Below are 19,870 nucleotides of genomic sequence, written 5' to 3' on the forward strand. Positions count from 1 at the left end.
TTTGAACAGATAAGAGGGGACAGCCATAGGTTCACCACTCTCCCCACCCTTGGCCAACTTTTTTATGGAGACTTTTGAAGAGAAAGTCGTAAATTCTGGCCCATAAAAACCAACCATATGGCTTTGTTATGTTGATGATGATGATGATGCGTTCGCTATTTGGCCATATGGCTCTGATACACTCCTCTCCTTCCTAACACACTTAAACAACCAACACCCCAGAATCAAGTTCACCCTGGAAAAGGAGAAAAACAACAGCCTCCCTTTCTTAGACACACTAGTCACCTGCCAGCCTGATGGAACCTTGGTCTTCTCAGTTTATAGAAAACCCACCCATACAGACAGATACATTCACCAACAAACCTCCCCCCTCTCATAACAATATGGAGTTATTAAGACACTACACAACAGGGCTAAACTTATCTGTTCAAATGACAATGCCCTAACCACAGAACTAAACCACATCCTCAACACTTTCGCAGCCAATGGCTACCCCCCCAAAAAAATCCAAAAAAATATTGAAACCAGTGAACCACAACCCCCTCCCCCTTCACAATAAGGACTCTAAATCCATCACCATTCCCTACATCCAAGGCACCTCGGAAAAAATTACCAAAATCCTAAAAAGCATGACTTTACCTTTTTTTTGTTACAGACCACATAGAAAATTGGTGTCCCATATCCACTCCACAAAAGACCAACCACTTCTCTTAGACCTACCTGGTGTATACCAGGTCCTTGCAGCTGTAAACTGTCCTACTTTGTCCAAACAGGCAGGACAGCAAATATCAGAATTTCAGAACACAAGGACTACATCAGTTTTCACCAGTACAGCCACTCTGGTCTTGCAGACCATGCTCTAGGGGGCATCATCAGGACTTTTAGGAGAAACAACAGCTTCCTGCTTCGTCCTCATTTACTGTGTGTAGTGCCTGCGTGCACGTGTCTTAATTTTAAGTTCCTGTGAAAATGGCAATGTGACGTTGCCAAAATATTTTAATTATAGATTAAAGTTTAATTTAATTTATATCCTTTGTTCATTGTAATTTCCTTAAGTAATTTAATAGGCACGTATAACCAACGTCTAAGATATTTCCGATCATCTGTTTGATGTTGTAATTATTAACAGTAATGCACCAACAGAAGATCAGGACGATGATGTCAAAGATAAATTTTATGAAGAACTAGAAAGGATATTATTATGATGATGATTCAAGCCTCCATGGAGTCCCAAGACTCATCGTGGGAGGCTCACCCTAGAAAACACAAAAGTCTATGTTACCACTCCTTGAACTCATTGACCATTCATGCTCTCACCACTCTATCATACAATGCATTCAATGGTTAAACCAACCTCCATGCAAAGAAACCGCTCCTTACCCTCTTGTTCACAACTTCCTTTTGTAACTTCCAGGGATGATCCTTTGTCCTTCTTCCTTCGTCCAGTTTCACCAAATGAAAGAACTCCCCCAGTGTCAACAATGTAACTACCTTTCAACAGTTCAAAAGTCTCAATCACATCACCTCTCCTTCTACCCACCGAACTCTGCAGTCCGCATTCCCTCAGCTTATCTTCAGGACCTGGTTGGCCATGTGGTTAGTGTATCTGCGCTCTGGCCAAAAGGTTCGAATCCTGCCATGAGCATGGATGTTTGTGATTGTCTGTGAAATACTAGTGGTGATGGTTGATGGTAGATGGCGTTGATGTAGTTGTGGTTCATTGTAGTTGGTGAATTGAGTGGTGAAAACAGAGCTGTAGAGTAGGTGACCTCCCTCGATAAGTCTTTGGACTCCCTGGAGGTGTCATGTAAAAATAATAATAACTAACATTGTACAGTCCTGATACCATCTTTGTTATCCGTCTCTGCACTCTTTCCATGATTAATTTATCCCCTTTAAATCCTGGGGACCAAATTTGTTAACAGTAATATTATGAAGGTGTGGTCTGATCAGGGTTTATACAATGGAATGACAACTATTTCATCTCTGTAAGTCAGTACCCTTCTCAGTATTGCAGCGGTCCTCTGGGTTACCTTCACTGCCTTTGCAATACATTTCCTGAATTTCAGTTTTCTATCAATCATCACTACAAGATCCCTTGCCTTCTCCACTTCCTCCAGTACAGTTCCTCCAACAGAGTATGCAGCTTCCCATCGATGCATCCCAAACTTCAACTTCATGTTTATCTGAATTAAACTGCCATCCCCATATATTTGCCCATCAGACAAGTTTATTCATATTCTCTTGCAGGTCTGCTACATCTGAACTATTACTAATAACCCTTCCCAGCTTCACATCTCACATCATCTGCAAACAACTGAATATTCCCCCCCCCCTGCAATCCATTGACATTGTCAGTGGATTTAATGACCCACAGAGCTCAGTACTTGGATAATACAGGTCCCAGTACTGAGCTTTGTGGGACCCCACTTTAATCTTCTGCCTCCTTGATACTGCTCTCTCCCATATACAATTCTCTGATACCTATCATATAACCAATCCTAAATCCAGTTCACTAACCTGACAAAAAGAAAAAAGCAAGGTATACTTGGAGATCTCCTCCCAATGATACACGTACTAATCAAATAGATTTTATTATGATCAACCATAGATATAGAAACGGAATAACAAATACAAAAGTTATGCCAAGTGGCAACTGTGGATCAGACCACAGACTTGTGAGAATTATAATGAATATAAAGTTAAAAAAGATAAACTAACATATTTAGAACATTCAAGTGGAATAAGGGAGTTAGGCAAGTCCACGTCATGCTCCCTGGGACCTTCCGTAGGGTACACTCCCTACAAGGATGCTAACAGACCTCTGTGAAGAACAACGGACAAATCAGTGGAAGAGGATTCGTATCCCAACAGTGAAATGTGTGGAAGAATCTTCAGAGGAGCAGACCTATATAAACAATCCGGGCTCAGCTGGCTCCAGCTGTCAGTACCCGGTTAGGGCCCCTACCTAGGGTTACAAGGAAAAATAAAGGATTCAATCCTCTGACAAAGGGAAGCAGCTTTGTCAGTACTGACACAAGGTTGAAGTCCCATGATGACAGTAAAGCTTGTGATTAGAAAATTGCAGATGGCAATACAGTTTATTGTGTGCGTCTGTAATACTGCAGAGCAGAAAGCAAATGGAGAAACTACTGCTCTATTCTCTCTCCAGACTAACCACCAAGGCGAGCAAATCTACACAAATGGCCCCGAGTTACCGGCGTCCCTTAAATGGGACAGGGGTGCGAAGAATCGGGCTCAACATGGTGGGCTCAGTAAAACTAGGACCCTGGAATGTCAGAACCTTGTATAAAGCAGGTAAGCTAAGAAATGCTATCCAAGAAATGAAAAGACTTGAAATTGGAATTTTAGGAATGAGTGAAGTTAGGTGGCCAGGATCAGGCAAATCTCAAGTCAATGACATGACAATGTATCACTCTGGAAGTTGTGAAAACAACCATCAAAACGAAGTTGGAATAATAATAAACAAAGATATCAATAAGTCACTGTTGAGCTTCATCCCTTACTCAGATAGGATGATGTTATTAAAACTGAAAGGACAACCACTAGATGTTAATCTTATACAGGTCTATACCCCTACTGCTGACACGAGTGATACCGAGATTGAAGAATTTTATGATCAATTAAAAGAACTAATGAAAAACACAAAAAAGCATGATATTAACATAGCCATGGGTGATTTCAATGCTAAAGTTGGGAAAGGTAGAAGTGGAGATGTAGTTGGCGAACATGGACTGGGCACAAGAAATGAGAGAGGTGACTGTCTTTTTCAATTCTGCCAGAAAGAGGAGCTAATAATCACAAACACGTGGTTTAAGCTACCACCTCGAAGATTGTATACTTGGCGATCATTACAGGATAATAATGAGAATATAGTCAGAAACCAAATTGATTACTTGCTAATTAATCAACAATTTCAAAGTTCTATAAAGAGTACAAAAAACCTATCCTAGTGCAGATATTGCTTCTGATCATAACCTACTGGTGGCAGAGTTACAACTTAGACTGAAAGCTATACTTAAGAAACATCAACAAAAGAGGTTTGATTTGGGAAAATTAAAAAACACAGAGATAAGAAGCAAATTGAGTCAAGATCTGAATCAAGAGCTAGCACTTATCAAGAATGATGACATCATGAGGGTTGATGAATCATGGGACAAATTGAAATCTATCTTCATACAGAAATGTACCAATACCTTATGTCCTAATAGAGCAGTAAAAAAGAAAGATTGGATGACTGATGAAATTCTTTCCTCACATGGATCAATGCAGATCATATAAAAATCATAATCCAACAAAATATACAGAGGTTCAGAAAATTATTAAACACGAGATCAAAGAAGCAAAAGAAATCTGGATGAATGAAAAATGTAAAGAAATAGAAATTCTACAGGGAAAGCATCACAATTTTAATCTACACAAAAAGATGAAAGAGACCTCAGGTATATGTAAGAAAAAACAATTCTGTATCCTTCGAAACAAAAAGGGAGAAATTATATCCAAAAAGGATGACAAAATACAAGAATGGGTGAAATAAATAGAACTCTTTACTGATAACAGACAGAACCCAGGAAATACTTATGAACATATGGAAGGTCCATGCATTCTAAGATCAGAGGTAGAATATGCACTAAACTCGGCTAAAAATGGTAAAGCCCTAGGACCAGATAGAATACCAGCAGAAATAGTAAAGTTATTAGAAGGTGACAACATTAATATATTAGTAAAGCTATTTAATAAGATCTACAACACAGGCATAATCCCTCAAGACTGGTTACAGTCGACCTTCATCATGCTACCTAAAGAAGTAAATGCGAAAACTTGTAATGACTATAGAATGATCAGCCTAATGAGTCACGTTCTCAAAATGTTTCTGAAAATAATTCAAAAAAGAATATACAGAAAATGTGAAGACACCATCAGTGATACCAATTCGGCTTTAGAAACGGCATTGGGAACAAGAGAGGCCCTTTTCTTTTCTCAGATCTTATTTCAAAAATGTATTGACCAAAACAAGGTAATATTCATTTGCTTCATCGACTTCGAGAAAGCATTTGACAAAGTCCAACATGCTAAAATGATTGTACTATTAAAAAGAATCGGATTAGATAGTAAAGACAGCAGGATCATTGAAAACTTATATTGGAACCAAAAGGCATCTATAATAAATTTAGTTTAATCCTTTATCCAAGTGTGAGCAAACAAAGTTTGCACCTGAAAGTATCTTCAGGACTGGGGTAAGGTGGTACAATGGTGAAATCATCAGTAACATCCAATATGCCGATGATACAGATCATCTGGCTGACAATATTCAGGATCTTCAAAATCTTTTGGAACTAATAAATGAAGAGAGTGAAAAATGGGATTAAAAATAAATATCACCAAAACTAAATTCATGGTCATAAGTAAGAAACCAATTCTTAATTTAGCATTTTCTTTAAATAGGAAACAAATAGAAAGAATGGCAAAGTTTAAATATCTCGGCTGGTTAAATGAAGATTGCAATCCAGAAATGAAAATAAAAGTTAGAATTGAAATTGCAAGAAAAAATTTTCTCTTGATGAAATCAACACTGTGTAACCGCAGTTTAAACTTAGAACTTAGAGAGTATGCATGGTTAAATGCTATGTATGGTCTGTACTGCTGTACAGTGCAGAAACTTGGACCTTAAAAACAACATCAATAAAAAGACTTGAAGCCTTTGAGATGTGGTTATACAGATGAATGTTAAAAATCCCATGGACAGCAAAAACGTCCAATCAGGAAGTACTGGAACAAATGGGGAAATCACGTGAACTTTTAGATACCATAAAAAGAAGGAAAACTGCATATCTTGGTCACCTACTTCATAATGAAAAATATAAGATACTTCAACTGATTATAAAAGGGAAGATAAATGGAAGAAGAGGACAAGGAAGATGAAGAAAATCTTGGCTGGCAGACATCAGACAATGGACTGGTATGAACTCTGAGCGACTGCTCAGAGTAGCTGAGAATCGCTCAAAATTTGCCAAGGTGGTCACCGACCTCCGATAGGAGATGGCACTCAAAGAAGAAGTGGAATACAGATAAACTAAATAACAATAATACCGAAACTTTATCATCATCAATGATGATGCTGGCCTGATTGGCTCAGTGGTTAGTGTATTCGCTCTCCAGCCAAAAGGCTGTGGGTTCAAATCCTACCATAGGCATGGTATGTTTGATTGTCTGTGAAAATAATATTGGTAGTGGGCAGTAGGTGGTGTTGTTGTAGATGATGCGGTTGTTGTAGTTGTTGATGGCGAGTTGTAGAATAGGTGACCTCCCTCAATGAGTCTTTGGACTCCTTGGAGGTGTCACATAATAATAATAATATTGAAAAGAAAGAAGACCACAGCAAATGGATCAAAATAAAAGATCAATGGAAATGAAGAAAGTAAAAAATTAGACAAAAAATAAATGTAAAGAAGAAAAACATGCATGGATCAATAATAATTGCTTAGAAGTAGAGAAATTAGATAAAGAAAATAAAATTGCAGAGTTGCATTCAAAAATAAAATTTCTTAATAACCAAAAGAAAATAACAAGCCAATAGTTAAAAGATAAGAATAAGTATGTTATTATAAATCCAGAAGACAAGATACAAAGATGGAAAGAATACCTAACAGAACTGTTTTATGACCACAGGCCTGATAAACCTGCAATCAGTGTTCATTTAAAAAATCCAGATATACTTAAAGAAGAAACAGTAAGTACAATAAAAGAATTACCTAATGGCAAAATGACTGGCTGTGATGGAATATCAGATGAGTTTAATAAAAGAGATAAGGGGGGGAAAGGAACAGATTTTTTAATAGAAATAATATAGAATAGATATGACACAGGCATATTACCAGAAGACTTCATAAAATCTATTTGCATTTCGATACCAAAAAAGAATAATGCATCAGAATGTAAAGATTTTAGAACAATTACTATCATATCCCATACTTCAAAAATACTGTTGAAAATAATAAAAAACAGAATGTTTTCTAGAATTAAATGTCATATAAGTGAACAACAAAAAGGATTCATGACAGGAAAAAGTACAATTAATGCCATTTATGAATTAAAAATTATCAGTGAAAGATCAATAGAAATAACTAATAACATATTTCTCTGCTTTATAGACTTTCAAAAAGCATTTGATACAGTAAGGCATGAAAAGTTAATAGAAATATTAAAAGACATACAAATTGATACAAAATTATAAACAACATTAATAATGAAACAATAGATATAAAAAGAGGAGTAAGACAAGGGTTTATAATATCCCCTATATTTTTTGATATATTCATTGATATGATAATGAAAGAATATGAAGAAATTGAAATGGAAATAAAAATAAATGGTATTAGAATTAACAGTATTAGATTTGCTGATGATCTGGTGTTCATAGCAAAATCAAAAATAGAGTTGCAAAATATGATTGAAATACTAATCAAAAAGAGTGAGAATTATGGCTTAGTATTAAATACAGATAAAACCAAGCATATGTTAATAAACAAAAAAACAGCAACAAAACACAAATTTAAGAGTATCAACAGGATTCATTCAAAATGTAAAGACTTATAATTATTTCGGAGTAATAATTACAGAATAGGGATCAAGTTATAGAAATGAAATCAAGAATAGCTAAGGCAAAAGAAGCATTCTGGAATAATAAATTATTAATGACCTCTGGAATAAACAGACTAAAATAAAAATAATAAATTCTATGTATGGTCCACATCGAATTATGGATGTGAGATGTATATGTATACAAAATCCATAATCATTAAATTGCAGGCCTTTGAGATATGGTGCTATAGGAGAGCACTTAAAATTTATTGGAATGAGAAAAAACTAATGAAGAGGTATTGAAGTTAATGAACCAAAATTGCACTTGTGGAAGATCTTATAAAGATAAAGTACAAGATTGCTGGACACATATTAAAAGAATCAGCAGAGAAGACATCTCTGTAAATAATGGAGGGAAAGATACAGCAAAGAAGATCAACTGGTAGAGCAAGAACTTCCTGGGTTGATGATGTAAAGAAATGGATGGGTAACAAGAGCTATTGCAAGATCAAAAGACTGGCAGAGGATCAGACACTCTAGCATGCCATGATTGCTAATCTCCAGATTGGAGAATCTACTTAAGAAGAAGAAAAACCTGACATCTAAACCAATGATGTTACAGTTAGATTACATACTTATCCAGAAGAAATGATTATAAACTAATTTGGCTCTCCCCAGATGGAACACTAAATGATCAAATAGACCATATAATGATAAACAATACTTGATACAAGGCATTTAAGAAACATCCATACCTGCAGAGGAGTTGATACAGATCATTACTTGGTAATAGCACATTTTACGTTGACTTTCTCTCAAATGGAGAAATGTAAACAGAAATTATTATTATTATTATTAAAACAAGACCTCATGGAGTCAAAGACTCATCTAGGAGGTCCTTTTATCTTACACACACATCTCATCATACCGTGTCTTAAACACATTCAAACTACTTGCAGACACCACGCTCTCAGGCAGGGCATTCCAATCACTCACAACTCTGCACGAAAAAAACCTGCCTCTCACTCCCTTACTCATGCCCTCCTTATACAGTTTCCAGGGATGACCTCTGGTTCTCCCCTGATCTCCCACTATTCGCTGTAGAACTTCTCCACCATTGATCCTATAGCAACCCCTTACCAACTTGTAGGTCTCTATCATATCTCCCCTCTTCCTTCTCTCCACTAGTCTCTGCAAATTACATCTTTTCAATCTTTCCTCATACTCGACATTCCAGAGGTCAGAAACTACCTTAGTCAGTCGCCTTTGGACCCTTTCCAACATCTCCTCATCCTTCTGAAAACCCGGTGACCAAATCTGGGCACAATAGTCCAAGTGTGGCCTAATCAAAGCCTTATACATTGGAACAAGTATCTCCCTACTTCTACATGTCAGTGTTCTCTGCATCATTCCCAGAAGTCTTTGTGTTGTCTTCACAATTTTGGCGATGTGTCCCCTAAATTTTAGATCCTTATCCACTATCACCCCCAGATCTCTTATTTCCTCTACTTCCAACAATATATTCTCACCAAGCATAAATTCTGCATCCCATCTTTGTTTTCCAAATTTTAAAACCTTACATTTTGCAACATTGAACTCACATCCCCATTTGCTTGCCCAATCACTCAATTTATTCAAGTCTTCTTGCAAGGCCACAACATCTTCACTACTCTTTATGGTTCGTCCCAACTTTGCATCATCTGCAAACAACTGAATATCTCCATCCAAATCTTCACCAATATCATTAATATATAAGTTAAATAGTAATGGCCCTAAAACAGACCCCTGAGGCACTCCACTAGTGACTTTCCCTTTCCTGGATATTGCACCCCCATACACAACTTGTTGATACCTATCAGATAGCCAGTCTCCAATCCAATGCACTAATCTAATATCCAACCCCATCTGCTCTAGTTTGACTGTCAACTTATCATGAGGTACTCTATCAAAAGCTTTTGCGAAATCCAAGTATATTACTGTGTATCCTTCTCCTCTGTCCAAGGAAGCAGTCACTTTATTGTAATAAGTAAGTAGATTACTAAAACATGACCTCCCTTTAGCAAATCCATGCTGTCCATCAAAAATTATACCATTGTTGTCAACCCAACTCTGGATCCTAGTTCTCACAAGCTTCTCCAACAACTTAACCACAACACCTGACACACAGATAGGCCTATAGTTTGATGCTTGAGTTCGATCACCTCCTTTATGAAGTGGCACAATCTTGGCCTCCTTCCACTCTTTAGGAACTTGACCAAGTGCAAGACTCGTATTAAAAAAATATGTCAAGGCAGGTGTCAACTCTCTAGCACACTCCTTCAGAATACGTGGTGATATATTATCAAGTCCCACAGCCTTATTTACATCTAGTTTACTCAACTCCCCAAACACCTCTTGCTCACTTACAGTCAGTCTCTCCTCCCCATCATCAACTGCTCTTAATCTCTCCATGAAGTCACATTCACAAGATTGAAAGATCTTTATGAATTGCTCATTAAGTATCTCCACAACACATTCTGCAACAGCTGTCTTTATACCATTTCCTCCAATCAATGTCATCCTTCCATAATCATTCTTTCTTTTGCTGGCTACATATCGAAAGAACTCCCTAGGATTCTTTTTGGCTTCATTAGCTAACTGCTGTTCATACCTCTCTTTAGCTACTCTCACCAACCAAGTCACCCTCCTTGCCTGGTCTTTGTAGACCTCATGAAATTGGTTACTTCCACTTCTCTTATGCTGTCTCCACAATGCCTTTTTTTTCTGTATTGCATGCTTAATCTCTTTATTCATCCATCTCACACCTACCTTATTTAACCTTCTCACCCATTTTATACATTTAGACATTGCATCTACTAAATAGTTTTTGAAAATCCCCCAAGCTGCATTGATCTCTTTTCCAGCTAACTCCTCATTCCATGCTACATCTGCAAGCTGTCTCCTGAGCTCTTCATAATCACCCCCCTTGTAGTTCCACATATACCCTTTTTTCACAGGGGTCCTTGCACTGCTGGCAACCACCCAAGTAATCACCTCATGGTCACTTTCACCAATTGGTGGATGATTTGACACCTCATTTATAATTACATCCTCCGATGAGATGACCAAATCCAAGACCCTTAATCCTTGTGTGCCCTCTGTTACATACTGTCTGAGGTAGTTATCCCTCAAAAACTCAAGAAACTCATTTTCTTTACTTCCAGTCGCTATCTCTTCATTCCAGTCTATATTGCCATAATTAAAATCACCCATAATGATCACCCTTTTCTTATTTGCTTGGCTTATTTGACTATACATTTCACTATCACCACCATCCACATTACCAGGTCTATAACAACATCCCACCAAGTATTTGATTCTATTCACCTCTATCTCACACCATACTGCCTCAAAACCACTGGCCCTATTTCCCTCTTGCATCTCTACCTTGTATGGACATAACTCTTTCTCTATCATCAATAGCACTCCCCCTCCCTTTTTATCCCTTCTATCCTCACAAAACACAATATTAATATAAACACAATAACAAAATAGCAATACTAATCACAGGGCTCTGTATGTGTGGGCTACTCCTATTTCGTTTGTACATTAATGATATAGGAAATGATCTGAGAGGAAACATTCAGTTGTTAGCTAATGATACATATCAGTTAGTGAAGTTGATGTAGAGATCTTATAGGATGATTTAAATAGACTGGTAGTTTTGGCAAAGGAGAATGGACATCGGTGTGCACAGTGTAAGGTGGTGGATTTGGAGGTGAAAAGATTACCAGCTATGATAATCAAGATAATGATGCATCATAGCTGCCAGGTCTGTAGCAACACCCCCACCATATATTTCATTCTGTTAGCCTCCACTGCACAAAAGATAGCTTTAAACTCAGCACTACATGGGACATTGTTACCATAATTGTTTTCTTGCAAATCTACCCTAACTGGACTTAAGTCATTGGATATCATTAGTAGTACTCCTCCTCTCCTATCTTTTCTGTCATCCCTAAAAATAGTATACCCATTACACTCGATCCCAGTTACCATATCTGATTCTGATCGCCAGGTTTCACTAATGCTAACAGTGTTAGGCCACATTGCATTCAATAACGCAACAAACTCAACCCCTTTGTTTCTGATGCTCCTGACATTTGTGTATAGACATAAAAAAAATAGTACCTAGCCTATTCTTATAATTAGATATGCAATCTATTTTGCCTTGTAGAACTTTTCTCCTTCCCAGACATACTCAAAAGGTCCAAACCCAAAGCGCATATTTCCACTCTTTGCCAGATGCATAACCATGTTCAAAGCCACTCATATCTTTATCATATATGCATACCATAGCTGAACTTACACACACATTTTTCTCATTCCTCCCTTGATGATCTAGTTTCCCTGGCTCTCTACATTAGGTTTCATCCCAATAAGTAATTTTTCCAAGCTCCTGATGTCAAATGAATTCAAGTGCAGGCTGTCCAGTCTTTTCTACCATTGAACACACTACACACACATACACATCTAAAAACTTGCATCCATTTCTTCTACACAGTCTGTGCATGGAATCATTTGCTATCATTGTCCTCCTCCTTAACTCGGTACTGCTGTATCTGGGTAGCAAACCTACAATTTTTACACTCTCGCATTTCTTTCTCGCTTCTTCCAACACACCTTCCATATCCTCTCTCATACTATATTTGTCGCTACTTAAATTATTAGTTCCTACCAGAACTACCATCTCTTTTACTTTTCTTTTCTGTTTACATCTGTTAATTTTGCCCCCTGGAAACTAGAAGCAGTGACTCCCTTGACAACCACAAATTTTAATTGCATTACCATACCATATCACCTCTTTTTTTCTTAGATTTTAATTGACTTACCTTGTTTTTACTATTATGATGATGATTACCAAGTTCAGTGCTTTCCTGCCTCTTCTTGTTCTGATCCTTTTTCTTATCTTGTCTTTGCTTTGTTAAACATTTTTTCCACTTTTTCTAATTCTCTAGAATGGGAAAAATTAGGTCGATTTTCTAATAATACTAGTAACAAAGTTATTTTATTTTAGAATAGTCTATGATGGATTAGATTCTTCTTTTTCTTTGATTGCCATCTCTTATCAGAGGTCAGCAACCACCTTGGCAAATTTTGAGCGATCCTCAGCAACTCTAAACAGTCCCTCAGAGCTCATGCCAGCCAAGATTTTCTTAGTCTTCCTTGTCCTCTTCTTCCATTTATCTTCCCCTTTATAAGCAATGGAAGTTTTATATGGTTCATTACGAAGTAGGTGACCAAGATATGCAGTTTTCCTTCTTTTTATGGTATCTAAAAGTTCACGTGATTTCCCCATTTGTTCCGTAACTTCCTGATTGAACGTTTTTGCTGTCCATGGGATTTTTAACATTTGTCTGTTTAACCACATCTCAAAGGCTTCAAGTTTTTTTATTGATGTTGTCTTCAAGGTCCAAGTTCCTGCACTGTACAGCAGTATAGACCATACATAGCGTTTAACCATGCGTGCTCTAAGTTTAAGTTGCGGTTACACAGTGTTGATTTCATCAGGAGAAAATTTTTTCTTGCCATTTCAATTCTAACTTTTATTTCCATTTCTGGATTGCATTCTTCATTTAACCAGCATCCGAGATATTTAAACTTTGTCACTCTTTCTATTTGTTTCCCATTTAAAGAAAGTGATGAATTAAGAATTGGTTTCTTGCTTATGACCATGAATTTAGTTTTGGTGATATTTATTTTTAATCCCATTTTTTCACTCTCTTCATTCACTAGTTCCAGAAGATTTTGAAGATCCTGAATATTGTCAGCCAGGAGAGCTGTGTCATCAGCATATCGGATGTTACTGATGATTTCACCATTTACATTAATCCCTTCCTCTCTTCCTTTTAAGATCTTTTTTGAAATATGGCTTCTGAGTATATGTTAAAAAGAAGAGGTGACAGCACACATCCTTGCCTTATTCCTCATTTCATGTTAATAGGGTCTGTAATAATGAGATAGATTAGTGAAGTGAATAGGAGATTGGCCATATTAAAGCAAGTATATGGAGTAGCACTGCCTTAGAAAAGGAAGGCAACTCTAGTTGTGTGCATGGGGGGGGGTCCACAGGAATATGTTCTTGGATTACTGCTTTCACTTTATTTGTTTTTGATAGAGCATATTATATGGAAGGAGATATTCAGTTGTTTCCAGCAGACGATGTGCTATTCAAGAGGTTATTGATGATAGGGAAGTTAAATCCCATCAGAAAGAATTAAAAATAACCTAGTAGCTTAGCCACATAAAAGTATAGGGGTTGTTATTTAGATATTGTCATGGTCTACTTCAAAGTAAAGTAACCTTACTATATTAATAGTTGATAATAGTATAACTCATTTTACATTTTTTTCCTTACATCACAGGTTTTGGAGCCTTCAGCTGGCTTACATGCAGTTACATGTTAATGCTTTACTATAGTAGCTATTTTTTATGCTTCACATCAGTTAACTGTCATTTACCTTTTTCCCACTTGTAAATTAAATGACAGAAATGTATAAACAGAGTAATGTTTCTGTTTATTTTTCATGGTTAGGCTTTGTAACTAACTCCAGCCCTACAAATTCCATGAAAGTTAAAAAAGCATGCAGTAAGAAAAATGTTTTAGTTCCTGCTTCCAATGTTTCAGCTACGCCTAGTACACCACCACTGCCTTCAGGTAATTCTTGTATTTAATCCTTGTATTTAATGTTATTAGATTATATGCTTATTACAGTAAGCATTGTTATAAGGAATTGGTGTATTGTTACACACTACTAAAGACAGAAATCCTAGCATGAATTCCAATAGCAGTGGTTGCTATTTTATTTTATGCTTAATATTCTCAGTAACTCAAGTTCAGAAAAGGCACTATAGCAGACCAGAATTACAAATAAGGCATTAAAATTCATGCCCTCAAATTTTGCACTTCCCATTATAGTTGCACACATCATGCACATTCATATCACTTCTTGGAATGTGAGAGCAGATTGGATTTTTTTAAAGAATGCAGCATCACTTACATTGTGATCTGTAATAGGTGACTGGATTGAAATGCAGCTGTATAAGATAAAAAGTGAAAAATGACACATAAAAGTAAATGAATACTCTGTAATTCAATAAATACAACAAAAGATAAACTTGTAATATATTATACAAATGAATTTTTTTCCATTTTTATTTTGAAGAAATTTCTTTGTTTATTTAGCTAAATAATAAAAAACATTTACACTAAGAAACTGAATGAATTATCAGTACTGTATCATTAGTTAAGCAGATGAGTTGAACTAGAAGGTGAGGACCCTGAAGCTTTTTGTGTGCATCAGGTCTTTTTTTTTTTTCTTCACCTTGGGCAGATGAGGGTAGTGTTATCCGTGAGAGTCAACATGGATTTTGTGAAGGGGTGCTCTTGTTTTAGCAATATGCTAGCCTTTTATAATAAAGTTACAAGAGCATTAGATGGGGAAAAGGCATATGCTGCCATTTTCTTAGACAGCAAAAGCATTTCACAGGGTGCCACATGATAAGCTGATATTTAAGTTGCAGCACATGGGTCTGGATGTCAGATTGGTCACCTGGATTCAGGATTGGCTGTCCGATAGGTATCAGAGAGTTGGGTATGGTGGGACAGTTTCAAGGAAGCAGAGGGTTACATGGGGTCCCACAAGGCTCAGTACTAGGACCTATATTGTTTAATGTTTATATCAATGACATTGTCAGTGGATTGCAAGGGGATATTCAGTTATTTGCAGATGATGCTAAGCTGGGAAGGATTATTAGTAATAGTGCAGATGTGGTAGCCCTGCAAGAGGATTTGAATAAGCTAGATAGATGGGCAAATGAATGGGGGTGTCATTTTAATGCAGCAAAATGTAAGGTCTTGAGGTTTGGGACACATCAATGGGATGCAGCATACTCTATGGGAGGAGTTATACTGGAGGAAGTAGGGGAGACAAGAGATATGGGGTTGATGATTGATAGAAACCTGAAATTTAGGGGACATATTGCAAAGGTGGTGAAGGTAACACAGAGGATTGCTGCAATAATGAGAAGGACACTGACCTGCAGAGATAAAAGGATTATCATTCTGTTGTATAAGTCTCTGATCAGACCACTTAGACCATTGTTCTCAGATTTGGTCCCCAGGATTTGAAGGGGATAAATTAACTGTGGAAAGGGTACAAAAGCAGATAACAAAGATGGTTTCAGGACTGTACCATGTTAGTTATGAGGATCGGCTGAGGAAATATGGACTGCAGAGTTTGGTGGATAGAAGAAGGAGAGGTGATATGATTGAGACTTTTAAACTGTTGAGAGGTTACAGGGTTGACTGGGGAGTTGTTTTGCTTGGTTGAACAGGGAGAAGGAGTGATGACAAGAGGCGATCCCTGGAAGTTACGAAAGGAAACTGTGAGCAAGAGAGTGAGGAGTGGTTTCTTTGCATGGAGGGTGGTTGAATCATGGAATGCATTGCCTGATGGAGTGGTGAAAGCGAGAACGATCAATGAGTTTAAGGAGTGATATGATAGATTTTGTGTTTCTTAGGAAGGACCTCCCACGATGAGTCTTTTGACTCCATGGAGACCTGAATAATAATAATAACAATAACAAGCAATAACTTTTAACAGATGTTTGTTATGGGCAATTCTGATCATTTTTGATATTTTCTGATTGGAAAATCACAAAAATTATAGTCTAACCATGTGAAAAATAAACTTTCAACACAAAATATCGTAGCTAATTAATGAATTTATTATAATTGCTACTACAACCTACTACTACTTATAATTCAAAGCCATGTAATCTGTGAGGTTATATAGCTTTGATCTCAGCATAGCCTTTAAGGAATTCAGAGAACCAGTGCTTCTGGCCCAACATCCAATCCTCGCCCTTTTTTTGTGATATACACTGATGTTAGGCATCCACCTAGATATTGAAAATATGAAGATGGGACAGCATTTGTTCATGATGGTATAATAATAGTATAAGTGATGAGTGCATTTGTGTGTGGATGGTCAGCATAGGAATGAAATGGCCTGGATTACATGGGAGTTTAAGTCTGGAGCTGGGGCATATGGCACAGATGAGTAGATGAGAACAAGTAAAGAGAAGCCACAGAGAGGGGGGCAGTATGAGTAGATTGGTTATAGACCAAAAAACTAATTGTTATGCTTATTTATGAATGCCAGGAGTATCAGAAATAAGGGAGATAAAATTGTAGCATAGATTGAGTTTATGTGCCCAAAGATATTTGGTTGAGAATGATATCTTGACAGGAATAAAAATGGATGGATATAATGCCAGGAAAGGCATGAGGGCAGAGGGGAGCATTGCTGGTTATAGCAGAAGAATTATGTCCACAAAAGGTTTGAGATACAAGGGTGGGGGTGGGGGGGGGGCAGTAGTTTTGAAGTAGTATCGTGTAAAGCAGAGATGGATAGAGTGAGATATTTGGTGGAATGTTGCTCAGGGAATGTGGAAGATGGAGACATAAGCATAGAGTGATCGTTATGGGTTATTTTAATTATGGCAGTCTTGATTGGAATGAAGAGATAGCACTTGCAAATAAGGATAATGAATTTCTTTAGTTCTTCTTCTTAAGGGACTTAGATAATATGTAACAGAGGGCACGCAAGGGTTAAGAATCTTAGATCTGGTTATGTCATCAGGTGATGTGAATGGAATGTCTAACGTTCTCCTTGTTGGTGAGAGTGACCATGAAATGAGAGTGGTCATATGACTGGCTGCAACCCAGTCACCTGGATTGCAGCAAGTCATATGAGAACTTTTAATGTGGAACTACAAGACTGGTGATTATAAAAAGCTTAGGAGACAACTGGGAGTTATGGTGTGTGAAAAGGAGTTGAGTGGGAAGAAAACAAACACTGGGTATTGATCAAGTGCTGTTTAATAGCAGCAATGTCTGAGTCTATTCCAAAGATTAAAAAAGGCTAAACAAGGTAGAAGTAAAATGGATGAATGAAGAGATTAAGTATGAAATCTGGAAGAAGCAACCATGGAGGCAATACAGGACGAATGTTGGTAATGATCACTCTTCATGCAACTGATCAATACAGACAAGTGTTGGTAATGATCAGTTGCATGAAGAGTACAAAGAGCAGGAAGTTGACTCAGTTGATAAAGACAGCAATAGTGCAGCTTGAGAAGAAATTAGCCAATCAAGATAAAAAAATCAGTCATTTTTTTTCTCCATGTGGCAAGTAGAAGAAAAAATGGCTATGAGAGGATGGTGCTAGTTGATGATGTAAAACTGGAAAGAGAAATGCAGAGTCAAGCAGATGTTATGGCCTTACAAGAGGACTTGAATAGATTGCATAAATGGGCTGGTAAATGGAATTGTCAGTTCAGTGTTGCAAAGTGTAAGGTTTTGAGATTTGGTCAGCAACAATGGAATGAGAAGTATACACTTGGTAGGATGTAAGTTGTAACACCTTGTGAATAGGAAGGCAGGGGAATATGATTGAGACAAATAAGCTATAATAAATTTAGTTTAATCCTTTATCCAAGTGTGAGCAAACAAAGTTTGCGCCTGAAAGTATCTTCAGGACTGGGTTAAGGTGGTACACACCAGGGCAACTCGTTGCAAAGGTGGAGCAAGCTACCAACACTCCTATCCTAGTATCTCCTATAATGCAAAACACATCTCCTTGCGGATATGTCTATTGTTATGCATTAAGGGAAGGGCCACTACCCAGACCGGTTTCGACCTTTATTGAGGTCTCTTCAGTGGGAGCCAGGCCCAAGTCGATATATCAGGCAGAAGCATTTGCAGGTCATCTCCACCTATAGGAATTGCCAATTGGTGTGCCACTCTTTTTTAATAAATTACTCTGGATTTAGAGAAAGATGTTGAAAGTTTATTTTCCACTTGGTTAGAGTATAATAAATTTAGTTTAATCCTTTATCCAAGTGTGAGCAAACAAAGTTTGCGCCTGAAAGTATCTTCAGGACTGGGTTAAGGTGGTACACACCAGGGCAACTCGTTGCAAAGGTGGAGCAAGCTACCAACACTCCTATCCTAGTATCTCCTATAATGCAAAACACATCTCCTTGCGGATATGTCTATTGTTATGCATTAAGGGAAGGGCCACTACCCAGACCGGTTTCGACCTTTATTGAGGTCTCTTCAGTGGGAGCCAGGCCCAAGTCGATATATCAGGCAGAAGCATTTGCAGGTCATCTCCACCTATTATGATAGGAGTGTTGGTAGCTTGCTCCACCTTTGCAACGAGTTGCCCTGGTGTGTACCACCTTAACCCAGTCCTGAAGATACTTTCAGGTGCAAACTTTGTTTGCTCACACTTGGATAAAGGATTAAACTAAATTTATTATACTCTAACCAAGTGGAAAATAAACTTTCAACATCTTTCTCTAAATCCAGAGTAATTTATTAAAAAAGGGTGGCACACCAATTGGCAATTCCTATAGGTGGAGATGACCTGCAAATGCTTCTGCCTGATATATCGACTTGGGCCTGGCTCCCACTGAAGAGACCTCAATAAAGGTCGAAACCGGTCTGGGTAGTGGCCCTTCCCTTAATGCATAACAATAGACATATCCGCAAGGAGATGTGTTTTGCATTATAGGAGATACTAGGATAGGAGTGTTGGTAGCTTGCTCCACCTTTGCAACGAGTTGCCCTGGTGTGTACCACCTTAACCCAGTCCTGAAGATACTTTCAGGCGCAAACTTTGTTTGCTCACACTTGGATAAAGGATTAAACTAAATTTATTATACTCTAACCAAGTGGAAAATAAACTTTCAACAAATAAGCTAGTCAGGGATTGTTATCAGGTTGACATGGAAGAGATTTTTCATAGAATGAATGAAGGCGGTAGAACAAGAGGCCATCACTGGAAACTGTATTAGGAGGATGCAAACAGAGGAGAGAGGAGTGGGTTCTTTGCATGCACAGTGGTTGGTGAATGGAATGCAACCTAAGTGTGTTGTGAATGTAGACACATTAAATCAGTTTAAAGCACAGTTGGATGAGCATGGTGTGCAATAGTGTGTCTCCCATGATGAGTCTCTGACTCCATGGAGGTCATATGTTAATAATAATTATAATAAATTCAACCAAACTTTGTGTAAGTACACTCTGGAATATGAGGGTTTGATTTAAAGATAAAAAAAAGTATAAATTTTGCCACCAGGGGACATCTGGCATTATAAGCATGTGATCTGGGATTGATTAAACAGTAATGGCTAGAAGAGACACAACAAATCAATT

General features: G+C 37.5%; 1 protein-coding gene across 1 annotated transcript in view; it reads left to right on the top strand.

Annotated features, from left to right (window-relative positions):
- The window catches only part of LOC150106422 (uncharacterized), a 766,385-nt gene that overhangs the window by 529,238 nt on the left and 217,277 nt on the right, over positions 1–19,870 (top strand). The window contains exon 36 of the mRNA XM_090392993.1: positions 14,177–14,299. Within this exon, the coding sequence (XP_090249119.1) occupies positions 14,177–14,299 (123 nt within the window). The remainder of the gene's footprint in view (positions 1–14,176; positions 14,300–19,870) is intronic.

Source organism: Typopeltis vanoorti, chromosome 5, assembly GCF_054136105.1.
Source record: "Typopeltis vanoorti isolate ZY-2024b chromosome 5, IOZ_Tvanoo_1.0, whole genome shotgun sequence".
NCBI classification, from domain to species: domain Eukaryota; kingdom Metazoa; phylum Arthropoda; class Arachnida; order Uropygi; family Thelyphonidae; genus Typopeltis; species Typopeltis vanoorti.